Source organism: Cynoglossus semilaevis, chromosome 16 (assembly GCF_000523025.1).
Source record: "Cynoglossus semilaevis isolate Cse_v1.0 chromosome 16, Cse_v1.0, whole genome shotgun sequence".
Classification (NCBI taxonomy): Eukaryota; Metazoa; Chordata; class Actinopteri; order Pleuronectiformes; family Cynoglossidae; genus Cynoglossus; species Cynoglossus semilaevis.
The window spans coordinates 8,893,453-8,906,594 of record NC_024322.1 but is presented as its reverse complement, the minus strand read 5'-3'; the positions used below and the strand labels follow the sequence as shown (position 1 = coordinate 8,906,594).

The 13,142-nt window shown below is 41.6% G+C and overlaps 1 protein-coding gene across 1 annotated transcript in view; it reads left to right on the top strand.

Moving 5' to 3' along the window:
• Positions 1-12,032, top strand: part of xpo4 (exportin 4) — a 42,168-nt gene extending 30,136 nt beyond the window's left edge. Inside the window, exons 9-24 of the mRNA XM_008328492.2 lie at positions 3,318-3,492; positions 3,763-3,939; positions 4,060-4,202; positions 4,291-4,436; positions 5,007-5,172; positions 6,780-6,939; positions 7,028-7,197; positions 7,295-7,469; positions 8,226-8,432; positions 8,514-8,600; positions 8,719-8,899; positions 9,016-9,137; positions 9,219-9,349; positions 9,882-9,999; positions 10,085-10,177; positions 11,039-12,032. Coding sequence (XP_008326714.1) covers positions 3,318-3,492; positions 3,763-3,939; positions 4,060-4,202; positions 4,291-4,436; positions 5,007-5,172; positions 6,780-6,939; positions 7,028-7,197; positions 7,295-7,469; positions 8,226-8,432; positions 8,514-8,600; positions 8,719-8,899; positions 9,016-9,137; positions 9,219-9,349; positions 9,882-9,999; positions 10,085-10,177; positions 11,039-11,236 — 2,449 coding nt within the window. The 3' untranslated portion in view covers positions 11,237-12,032. The remainder of the gene's footprint in view (positions 1-3,317; positions 3,493-3,762; positions 3,940-4,059; positions 4,203-4,290; positions 4,437-5,006; positions 5,173-6,779; positions 6,940-7,027; positions 7,198-7,294; positions 7,470-8,225; positions 8,433-8,513; positions 8,601-8,718; positions 8,900-9,015; positions 9,138-9,218; positions 9,350-9,881; positions 10,000-10,084; positions 10,178-11,038) is intronic.
• Positions 12,033-13,142: the final 1,110 nt, after the last annotated feature.

Genomic DNA, 13,142 nt, shown 5'->3' with positions numbered 1-13,142 from the left:
TCATCACATGCCCCAGAGTTGTCACTGAAGCCTCGCCTGCCATCATCAGTAATTCTGTGCGCAGCAGAAATGATCCAACTCTGGATCATGACTGGACTTGTCTCCCGCAAGTAATTGTTACCAAAATCAAACAAAGACCGTCTTTATCCTCGGAACGAGCCAATCAACCACTTTTGATTTTGAATATGGCCATTTAAATGCTTTATTTATATAATAGATTAACTCCAATCAGCTTTAAGGAGCATAAAAAAATCCAGCGTCTCGTGTTCGTTGATGTTTTCGTCAGATAGTACCAGGAACATTCGCTGGTTATATTTAGAAACCCGTTTTGACGGAGAAAGAAAATTACTAGTGAGTTTGTATATAAGTTAAAGATTATGTAACTCGTTAGTAACAGCAAGAACTAGACTTGAAGGAAAACACCAACTATGGCTCGGCTTAAAACTAGTTACCTGTTAGTCACATCATATTGCCCAAACTAGAAGGACTTCACTTGGATGGATCATGATGATCTGAATCCTTGTGAATTAGAACCAGGTTCAGACTGAGGCACAATTATAGACTCTTGAGAGCTGACAGTTTCAGTCCCACAAAAAAAAGTCGCGCATACAGATAACAGCTGATTTTATTTTCATTGCAATAATAATTAAGACGTTGCAGATTCTTTCATCATTGATCCTCACTGCTGTCCTTCGTCTCTTCAGTAGTATATGCAGTAGTTGGGTAATTCTCGTCGATGTTCTTCTCAGCTTGTCTTCCCATCACCGTGATCTCCTGCCTTGTTTGGGGGCCTCAACAGAGATTTGCTGCCATATAGAGTGTTAACACTTCTCCAAAACCTAGAAACCAGCAGCTGTTGTGCAAATTTGGGAGAGACGCACAAAACGCACGTGCAGACACTGACAAATGTAGTGTTGGTCAGTGTTTGGGGTGTCCCCCAGTTTACTGGCTTTCAGGAGAGTTTAATCCCAGACCACTGGGAGAATGGATTCATGGTAGGGCTAAAACCAAGAAAGTGTATATTCATAATCTGGCCACTTCTATCAAAGAGGCAGGTTTATTTTGGTTTGTAAAGGCTATTAAAAGTGATATAAAATAAAAAAAATGTTTAATGCAAAGGTTCTGAAATGGTGTAGTGAATGTGAGAGAGATGGTAGACTGAGTCCATGACTACAGTACATGTATTTCACAGTCATCTGTGGGTGTGTCTACAGTCTGCGTGGATCTGATCTGTGTATAAATAACACAGACACACACCAGCGTACTGATGAAGCACATGATAAATAGAGTAAGGGTCTCTCCCTCTCCCTCTCCCCCCTTTGTACCTCCCTGCCTCCTACTCTGTCTGTAATCGGTCTCTCCTGGAGCGTTTTTTCTTTTCTTTTTTTTTTTTTTCCAATTGCCTCATCGGAAAACCATGCAGGGAGGGATGGCCAATCTGCAGTGATTGAACGGTTCTGCTCACAATTTAACCTCATCTGATAGGTCCTTACTCAGCCTCTGTCTGTCTCTTTATCTCTCTCTCTCTCTCACACACACACACACACACACACTGCTCATCTCCTCCATGTGCGTCACGAGTGCATCTTTTTAAATATAGCCAGGTTAACAGTATTTGATATTTTAGTGCAGTCAAAGCTACATCGACACATCTGTCTGATTATGTGTGAAAAAAATTGTATTTGTCATATAAACAACTGTGAATGAACAATGAACTGTTTTTTTCCTTTTGCGTTAAAAAAGTTGAGGATTTTAAGGATTTGTAAAATACATCAATTTACTTATGTAGTTATTTACTTAATAACTGATTTTTTTGTTTTGTTTGTTTTTTTAGTTTAAATATAAGTTATTTACTTAATAACTGATTTTTTTTTAAGTTTTTTTGTTTGTTTTTTTTAATTTAAATATATATCGTCTTGTGAACTGAAATTTAAGTGTCTCTAATTTGTGGAAGAGAAAACACTACTGCTAAGGAGCTTTTGGGTTTTTACAAATGCCTAAAAACATTTTCATTTTTGTTTTTTGTTTTTTAAAAATAACGTAATCACGTGTGTCTCTAATTTGTGGAAGAGAAAACATACTGCTAAGGAGCATTTGGGTTTTCAGAAATGCCTAAAAACGTTTTCATTTCTGAGTTTTTTTTAAAATAACACAATTAGGAAAGTGATTTATAGATGAGTTTATTATGAATGTGAATGTTGCATCTTCTTTTGTCCTATGTAAGTCCTTTTTTTTGTAGAGCATTTCTTTCATTTTTAAAGGCAGCATGTTTTAAAGTGGGTCACCACACCAGGTGCATGGTTCAAAAGGTTGAACTCCTGGTTCTAAAAAGAAAATGTGGCTCCTACAAAAGTCATGCTAGTCAGGTGCACGTGCATTCAGCAAATACGCCATTGTTTACCATAACGATACATTCAAAAGAGAACCAGTAACGTGTCAGTACCACCGTCGTAGAAGCGTAACAATCTGAGTACTGTAAAACAATGTTAGCACAATTGTTCTAGCACTGATTTCAGACCTGGCCGGTGTCGCTGAGTCATGCTGCCAATTTCCACTACATCAACATAACAATGTCCCAACCATGCAGCTCATTTAAAGACCCAGTGGCTCCTGGGAAGTCAAATGAACATGTGCTATTAAAACGACGCGGTCTCCGGGCGGGAAAAGTGACAACTGTGTCAGCGTTAAACCCGCAAAGACACTTGGCTGTGTTAAAGCGAGGCCACTGAGTCCTGTTAAACATTTTGATACCTGATAATCTGTGTCACTTTTAAGCCTTTGATGTGAAAATGTGTCAGTCCAACATGTTGTGTGGATTTCTGAGGCCGCTTTTGTCTAAAAGTTCCATTCAAAGGAGAGCTGTAATTACAGCCGTTCAACATCTTGATTTTTACCTCACGATGTAGAAATACCATAAAAAGAACCTTAGAGGCAGCTGTGGAAATGTGTTCAGACCAGGGGTCACGTTGCCCACTGGTTTGGGTGAAGTATCAATTTTCATGTCTGTTTCCAGACAGCCGTCCCCAGAGCGTAAGCAGCAAAGTGACCCCAGTTTAGTCTCGGCCTCATCTCAGAGGCTGGAAAACATCTCTGGTAATTCAGGGAAAAGTTCAAGAAGAGGTTTCATTTTTTATTAATCAGTTACAGTTAGTGTGGGGTTTTAATATGTAACTTGGCGGCGTTGTTATTTTTTTTTATAATTCTCCTGAAAAACAAATAAAATGACCCATAGCTTCATAAATTCATGATACCATCACAGAACGCTTTTCTCCGTCTCCTTTGATCTTTATTTAATCATTTATTATCTACGTTCCCAGGATTGAGATCGAGGACTCGGAGGCAGTTGGCATCTCCAATATCATCTCTAATCTGATCACCATGTTCCCCAGAAGTATTTTAACAGCGCTGCCCAGCGAACTCTTCACATCCTTTATCAACTGCCTCACTTTGCTCACCTGCTCATTTGGACGCAGCGCCGCCCTGGAGGAAGTGGTGAGTAAAAAATAAATAAAAAAATCACTTTGAGAAACACTGCAACTTCCTTTTTCCTCTGGGGTCATTCTCACATGTATAACAACACTTTGGTTTCTATGTGTTAACTTCAGTCATTGATAAAGCCCCCTAAAGTCAGTGTTACTGCTCTGTTGGTAATGACCACAGTACGCACTTAACTACTTTTCCTCTAATTGGGATCATAAATGAAAAGAAATGACACATTCAATTATTGAAGGAATAACATCAACCTGATGTCTGTCTCCTCAGCTGGACAAAGACGATATGATCTACATGGAGGCCTATGACAAACTGCTGGAGTCCTGGTTGACGCTTGTCCAAGACAATGAGCATTTTCCTCGGGGCTGTTTCGTCCAGCCTGCGGTCCAGGTCTTCAACTCCTACATTCAGTGTCACCTGGCAGCTCCAGACGGCACACGGAACCTGGTGTGACATAAGAATATTTACAACTCTGGCCATAAAGCCCTAATCTCCCTGTACTTAAATCGTCCCCTTTGGCCATTCCTTACAAATATCTTGACCCATTCTTGTTTTTCCGCCCTCTAGTCAGTAAATGGCATCTCTTCTCATGATGAGGAAGAGATCAACGAGCTGCAGGAGGACGACAGAGAGCTGTTCTCAGACCAGCTGTCCAGCATCGGCATGCTGGGTCGTGTGGCAGCGGACCACTGCATCCCTCTGCTCACGAGGTGACCAGAAAAATATTTTTGTTGAACATATTTATTTACACGCATATTTTTTTTTTTATATTTAAATTTGTTGATATTATAATTGCAGTTTGTTAGAGGACAGAGTGACACGGCTGCACGGTCAACTCCAGAGGACACAACAGCACCTCATGTCCTCTACTGACCCTGCATCAATGGACAGAAAAGTACTGGACGACCTATATGAGGACATCCACTGGCTTATACTGGTCTCAGGTCAGTTGGGGGAAAATACTTTAGTTGATTTTTTTTTTTTTTTAAGTTTGTTGCAATTACTATAAATTTAAGTTAAAAAATATTTTTTAAGTAAATTTAATTTACTTTTTAAGCTCAGGCTTGGTTTCAAAGCAATTATCTTTGATATAAAGTTAATATTCAAACATCCTGTTGTATGCTCTTCTTTATAGTGTTTCCTAATGACTAAACCAGTGTTGTAAACTTCCTCCGTCTTATTTAGTTGCGCTCCACCCCGGTCTGAGACTTCATGCTCATTAAAAGTGTCTGGATCAGGATCATTAAAGTTTTTAAAGCATCGCTGCGGGTTCCTAACTGTTATTGTTACAGTTCTGCTGCATGAATGAGTCGTCAGTCAAGAATCAAGAAGCTTTATTTGTCACATGACATGACACTGAAAAGTTTGGAATTCAATTTCATGATTTTTAATAAATCCTGCAAACACTTTTTTTACCCTGCTGTTTACCTGCAGTGATAAACATCTGTTAATTCCTGTGAGATTTGTTTTTCTTAAAACACAAGTGACCATTCTAGCTTATGTCATTCCTACAGGGTATCTGTTAGCAGACGATGCTCAGGGTGAAACTCCCATAATCCCCTCAGAGGTGATGGAGTTCTCCATAAAGGTGGACATCAACACGGCGCGGCAGATACTGGGATCACCGGGGGAGAAGGCCTCATCTATACCAGGCTTTAACCACACAGACTCGGTCATCAGGTGAGGTGTCCTCCGGCTCGTCTTACATTAACAAGTTGACAAGTTTGTGACAAACTGTTGGACCAAAATAAAGTGGCAGAAGATCATCCCGGCGGCTGATTATAATAACCAAGCCATTGCAGACACGTTGATTGATGGGATGACACTTTCTTTTGTGCTGGAGTCCTTGGACGTGGTTAGACGCTCCATCTTTACTTTATGAGCGGGGAAGCCATTAAAGTGTCCCAGAATAGACTTCCTTTAGTGTCAGGACGACTGAGTGGTGTCAGTTATTGCTGTCGTAAAGCTAAAGGTGAGATGGTTGATTGGGCACACCGGTCAGGATGACTTTCAGTGAGTTGGGGGTCTGGATGACAAACTGTCAGATGTGTCAGGGAGTGTAATTCAGGTTTTATATTCAATCTCTTCTAATGAGACTGAGTTTAAATCACACCAAATAAAACAGGTGAGCATCTCGTACCTTATATTAGCAGCTGAAGCTGATCAATATTTGATATATATTCTGGAATTGCTATAGTTAGAGACGGCATTCTGCTCGGTTCATCTTGTTACATTGATTTCCCTACGTAGGTTCCCTGTTTTCTTTACACTGTTTTCTCTTTTATGTAGTCACTGGTTTATACGACGGCCTTCTCACCTTGTACAGTAGTCGTGGCTGTTGTCATTCCTGAATGACGGCTCCCAAAAATACCCAGGCAGATAATAAAAATGACCTTGAGGCATAGAGGGAATCTGTAGTCACCGTTGTCAGAGTTGAGGATTTGTTTTTCACAGCACTTTATTGAGCATCTCAGACTCTAGATAGATGGATACTTTATTAACTAACTTAATTAACTTATTAACTTTATTATGAACTAGGGAAGTTGTGCGTCCGTGATAAATAATCGCTGTGTTGACAATAGACACGGAGCAGCTAGAGGAATTGTCCGCTGAAGGTCATTCAGACCATATTTTAGCTGATTATTACTTGTGTGTGTGTGTGTTCGTGCGCGTGTGTAATGACAGCAGTGACAGAGGGTCGTGGTGTCGAGCGGCCGATGGCGTTATGTTTCCTGAGGCGAGCGTACGACCTCGGTCCTGTAAATGTCAGAGTGGTTTTGTTTTTCTGCTAACGATTTGAAACTGTCCTCAGTCCTGGACTTGAAGCACTTGGTTAGTGTGTGTATATGTGTGTGTGTGTGTGTGTGTGTGTGTGTGTGTGTGTGAGAGAGAGTACTGCTTCAGCACAAAGAATTATTTTTAACGGACCATAACAAATTTTCCAGAAGCTGTTAAATGTCCTGAGAAGATTGTAGTAATTAGTCTTCGTGTCTTGCTGTGAAATTAGTATTCCTGATGGTTGACCAAATATTCTGGCCTTGTTCGAAAAACCAAAAGAGGTTTTGTTGCATTGAAATGCAACAAAAAATATATCGAATTAACACATGGGTAGAAACAACAATGAACAATTTGTGATTAATTGTTAAAGTAAATTATAAAATAATCCATAAAAAAATAACTCACTTGGGGTATAATTTAAAACAAGCAAGAATCAATATAAATAGGTAAAATATATATGTATATAAAAAAGTGACAAATGAAAACATCCTTCGACTCCCCTCCCTCAGGTTACTGTCCGCTGTGTTGCGAGCATCAGAAGTCGAATCCAGGGCGAGCAGAGCCAGCCTCACAGAACTGCTGAGTCCACAGATGGGAAAAGACATCATGTGGTTCCTCCGACGCTGGGCCAAGACCTACCTGCTGGTGGATGAGAAGCTCTATGAACAGGTGGGAGCATTTCTGACTCTTGTCCCACACCTGAGCTCAGGTCAAACGCGAAGCCTCGCCTCACCTCACCCGACGTGTCCTTCCTCAGATCAGCATTCCACTCAGCACAGCGTTTGGTGTGGACACAGAGGGAGCCCAGTGGATTGTGGGATATCTCTTGGAGAAGGTGGTCAACAATCTGTCAGTGTGGAGCGCCGAGGTGGAGCTTTCCAACGACACGGTGGAGCTGTTGGTGACGTTGGTGGAGAAGAGGGAAAGGTGGGGGCTGTCAGGTTTCCTCTCATGTGGACGTTTCCTCTAATGACTTTAGGGAATTACGACGACTTGTTTTGTTTTTTTTTGTTTGTTTTTTCAGGGCGAACATCGTGGTCCAGTGTGAGAGCTGGTGGAATCTGGCCAAACAGTTTGCCAGCAGGAGTCCGCCTCTCCATCTCCTCTCCAGCTCTGTGCAGCGAACACTAATGAAGGCTCTGGTGCTGGGGGGCTTTGCCCATATGGACACGGACACCAAACAGCAGTACTGGGCCGAGGTAGGCACAAACAGTGGGACAGTTGGACAGAAAAAGAAGATGCATTTAGAGTTAACTGCACAAAGATGTTTAAGGACCTCAGCTTTTGACTTTGTGAAATTCTGATTGTCCTCCTCGTCTTTGTCTGGGCGGTGTAACCTGGTTCTTGTCCTGATCCTGCAGGCCTCTGTTTTAACAAGCTGACGGTGATAAATGGGGGCGTAAAGCCACAATGACTCCAATAGTAATTATGGTGGAGAGAGTGGGTGGGTGGGGGGGTCGGGGGGGGTGTTGTATGAGCGAGACAGCAGCTGTGGATTTGTGCACAGCTGCTCTACGCGACTCAGCTCTAACTGTTGGAGGAGGAGGAGACAGCTCATGTTGTTGTTCTTTTCGGCTGAGATGTCAGATAATCTCACGTGAAGCAGATTTGGTTCAAACTGCGGTCAAACTGAGCAGCAAAATGAGCTGAACTAAACTTTAGCCAAGTTTTTTTAGTTTCAGTTTCTTGTATTTATTACTATTTTGGTATTGCTTGGCTTCGTCTAAGCTACCTCTGAGCTGCTATGCTATGTTTTTGCGGCACTTAAATTCCTTAACCACCAGGCCTCTACTGACCCGCTACCTTGGTATCGGTTGATATCTGAATCGGAAATTAAGTGTTTGGACAATATCGGATATCGGCTAGCCCTGAAATGAATTTATTTCTGCTAAACAAGTGACTCACGTTCAGTAAAGATTCCTGATTTACCCCGGTCTTCTCTGTTCCTTCTTCAGGTTCTTCATCCTCTTCAGCAGCGTTTCCTCAACCTCATAAACCAGGAGAACTTTGCTCAAATAAGCCAGCAGGAGGCAGTCAAGCAGGAGATCGTGGCCACACTGGAGGCTCTTTGTGGCATCGCTGAGGCGACGCAGATCGACAACGTGGCCTCGCTCTTCTCTTTCCTCATGGACTTCCTGTCCAGCTGCATCGGCCTCATGGAGGTCAGAGAAATTCACCAGAACTGTAAAATAGAAGTAATAAAAAAACAGCCAGTCTTAACTGTTTTGACCATCGATGTGCAGGTTTACAGCAACACGCCGGAGACGGTGAACCTCATCATTGAGGTTTTTGTGGAAGTAGCTCACAAACAGATCTGTTACCTCGGAGAGGTGAGTCTCGGAAGAGGAGTCACATGACCAGAGAGGAGAAGAGTTGATGATTGACCCGTCTTTCTGCTCTCTCGCTCTGTCTTTTCTCCCTGTCCTCTCTGTCTCTCTCTCTTCGTAGACAAAATCGATGAAATTGTACGAGGCCTGTCTGACACTGCTGCAGGTTTATTCTAAAAACAATCAGTGTAGAAAACGGAGCGACGCGGCAGCGGAGGAGGATCAGTATCAGGACCTTCTGCTGATCATGGAGCTTCTCACCAACCTGCTCTCCAAAGAGTTCATCGACTTCAGTGACACAGGTAACGCTCCTAAAATGTAAAAACCAGAGCTGTGAATAGTTTGAACATTTGAAATCAAATCAATAACTGCGGGTGCGGATTGATCAAAATCGTAATTTACTTATGTACATTTTCAGATGAAGTCTTCAGAAACCAGGACCAGGGAACTCCAGCCACCAACAGGACAGTATCAGCAGCAGACGTCGTTCTGTTTGGTGTCAATATTGTCCTCCCTTTAATGTCTCAGGATCTGCTCAAGGTAATAATAATTTAAAAAAAACAACTGTATAGATGTTCTTCATATTCTGGTGTTTTCACTTTAACCCTCTTCCTCTTCCAGTTCCCCTCTTTGTGCAACCAGTATTACAAGCTCATCACCTTCATATGTGAGATCTTTCCAGAGAAGATCCCACAGCTTCCCGAAGAACTCTTCAAGAGTCTCATGTACTCCCTGGAGTTGGGAATGACCTCGTATCCTTTTGGTGTCCGTGCTAAGATTTTGAGATTTTATTGGCAAGAATCTGGTCATAAAATACATATCAATGATACGATATATTGCGATACTATAGGAACAACCATATATTGAGGGTTTTTTTTAAAACGCTGAAATGCAGGAAAATTGTCAACATAGTAAACACACAATAATGTTACCTGCTTAACATCAGGTTAGTAAGATTGGAATCTACATTTGTAATTGCTGGAGAACAAATAAAAAGATACTTGCATTTTCATTGTTAAAAAAAATCTATACAGTGCTGTAGAACAGTTTTCCTGAACTATTTTCAGGAAAACTGAACCCATATTTTAAAAGTTACAAACTTTTGTGTCCCAAGACAATAGACATTATTCGTAAACTCCTGGGAAACATGATGAGATGACCCAAAAAAAATCTCTTGCGACCCACCTGAGGGTCGCGACCCAGTCTTTGGGAAACAATGCTGTAGAATACTGATACGGTTTGGTTTTTTTTATGTTGGTATCCGTTCCTTAATGTTCCTGTCAGAATGGGCTCAGAGATCAGTCAGTTGTGTTTGGAGGCTCTGTCTCCTCTGGCTGAACAGTGCGCCAAAAACCAGGAGAAGGACACGCCCCTCTTCGTTGCCACACGTCACTTCCTCAAAGTGAGACATGACGCCGCCCTGAAACAATTAACATTGAAATCCTACATTTCAACAGCATTCACGTCCCTGTTTTTGTTGTCTTCAGCTGGTGTTCGACATGCTGGTGCTGCAGAAACACAACACAGAGATTACAGTGGCTGCAGGAGAAGCTCTGTACACCCTGGTGTGTCTGCATCAAGTGAGTCACAAACTAAAACACAAACACACAGGTTTTGATGTCCTTTGCTTGTCTTTTTAAGTGTCAAACTCAGGCCCTGCGTATCAAATGTGTATTAGAGCTGGCCCGCCGCTATATAGCCCCTATATACTGGCAGAATTCGTAGCATTAGCAATGTATGCACTATGTCATAGCACATACAATTTGAGTTGTTCTTTTGTTGCCCTGTAAAAAAAAATAGAATAAAAAGGAACTCAAAAGGCTGGAGATAGAGAGAGACATAATCACAAACGTTCAAATTGAATTCCTCATGTCTTTATAATATTAAGCTTTGGTCGTTCCAGATTCAATGTCTTAGACAAAACTAAATTCACGGTGACCCCGGAGCCATTTTTATTTTCAGTCACATGATCGCAGCTGTCAATGAAAATGCACCAGCTCTGATATTTTTATACGCTTTTTATATTTTCTTTGAACTCGTGAAAATGAAAGAGTACAGTTGTGTATACTTGTGTGTGTGTGTGGTGTTTTCAATCATACGTTTGAAAAGAATAAGAATTGAAAAAGTTGAAAAATATTTTTTCTTTTTTTTTTTTCTTTCTTTTTTAAGTACTACACATCTCAGGCGACCCCAAGGTTGAAAAACAGTTCTACATCATTGATGTTTTCATAAAAACTAGTTTAAAATCCTTTGTATTGTCCAGCTGCTGCTCCACTGACCTTGTTGTTGACAATAAAACCAGTGTTATAGCAGCTATTTCCAAGCTAACTCAATAGTAGTACTCTGATTTGTCAAACTAAGAACATAACGATCATAACCGTAACGACTGAGCTTCATGTTTCCAGATCCTTCTGACCCTTTGACATTTCCTCCTCCTGCAGGCGGAGTACTCGGAGCTGGTGGAGACACTGCTCTCCTCGCAGAGAGACGCTGTCATCTACCAGCGACTGGCTGACGCCTTCAACCAGCTGACGGCCAGCAGCACGCCGCCCACCATGGATCGCAAACAGAAGGTGGCGTTTCTCAAGAGCCTGGAGGAGTTTGTGGCCAACGTTGGAGGATTGTTGTGTGTAAAATAACCACTGGAAACCGACACTGCCTCCAAAACACGCTTTAAGGACAACTTACTACATCCCCGACTCCACTCGCATGTTTCCCAATGAACTATGGGTAAAAGAGATAGTTCTGCACCTGAGTGGGTGAGAAAAAAAAAACATCTCATGCTTGAATGTTGACTCTTTCTCAGTCTTCAGTTTTTGTCCTCCTAAAACATCTCTCCCATCATGCCCCCCCACCAGCGTGGTTGACAGACCTGGGGATGACGATGAAGATGAAGGTAAAGCGAAGAATGAACTGCAGAGCAGATAGATTTGTCTGAACACTTTCTCTACTGTTAGACTGAAGCGCTGGCTCAATGATGACAGGGGGCGAAGCTCAGACAGACGGTGACAAATGTCCTGACCTTTACGCACACACACACACACAACACGCGCACACGCAAGAAGTCGTTTGCAGGTTTGACCAATCTACAGCAAACTCAGTGCAGGGTTGTGTTGTGTGCAGTGTCGTTTCATCACATCTGTGTGAAGGTTGCTGTTATTGGAAATTGGTACGGGTGCCTCTGTGGCCCACACTTTATACAAACTGGATGAACACACACCCACTCGCGCACACTGTTTTCCCAGTCCCTTTTCAAACGAGTGCCTTTGCTTTGTTGATTGTCGTTAGTGTGTGTGAAGTGTGTGTTATACCATCGACTGTGGCTGTTGTTGACAAACTCACAGTTTCCAACGCACGCACACACATTTGAAACATTACCATGACATGGAAATGTGTAACCTGGTCCAGATGAACTACAGAGCACAGGGAGGTCTTTGTGGTCCAGATGAACTACAGAGCACAGGGACGTCTTTGTTTGGTTGGTTGGTTGATTGATTGGTTGATTGATTGAGTGATTGATTCTGGCTTTTTACGTTGACATAAAATTAAAACCAAAATCTCTTTGCATTTCACTAAAAACAGTGTACATATATACATATATAAATAGATAGAACATGTTTCCAAGCCAACAAATGTGCGTTAAAAGTCAAAAAGACAAGCAGTCTGAAGTGTTTTTATATGCCAGCAGAGGGCGCTAGGTGTTTTCAAGAGTTCGTCTTTGAATGAACTCAGCTGAAGAGGGAGCAACTTTCTGTTATTTTTTTTTTTTTTTTGCCATTTATTTTGGATTGTAGTGTTGCCTTTTCTTCTCCGGAGACAAAAAGACAGTTTGGGTCTTGATGACGTTTCTTCTCCACCCACCATGTGACTCTTGAGCTCCCACTGGATCATAGCAGAGACCTTTGAAGGACAGCAATAAGAAACCAAATAAAGGAGCAGAGCCACTTGATGAAGCATTATGTTGGAGACAGATTCCTTCCTTTTCCTAACTGAGAGCACTATCATGGTTGTTGCTGTTTTTGTTCATGAAGTGTAAAAGTGTACATAAACCTATTGTATAAAAATGGTCAATCTCTGCCATTTTCTTTCTATACTGTTTTAGTGTAATATAAAATATTGATCATCTGTTTTCTTCTACAGAACATGAACTAGTTGTACCTCTGGGACAACTCCCTCACGGCGGACTGACAGAATGAAAAACTTGTTTGGTCCTGCACAGTTCATTGTGTCTACTCCGTATTGCCTTTGGCAATCTAGAAGCATAGTGAAGCAAGATAACTGAATAGAATTAAGGATTTATTGACAACAACGTGTCATGTCTATTTCGGCGAAGAATTCTTTCCCACTTCCAAATGTGCACGCGTTTCTCGATCAAACCTTTTTCTTTGGCCAATCCAAAAGGACTTGAGTTTGAAGAACTGAGCCTTGAGAATGCTGTGCCTTGGATTTTCTGGAAATAAGTCTAATATGAAGGTTAGCTATTGTGTATATATACAGTGGGTACGGAAAGTATTCATACACTCTTTGTTTCATTGCAGCCATTTG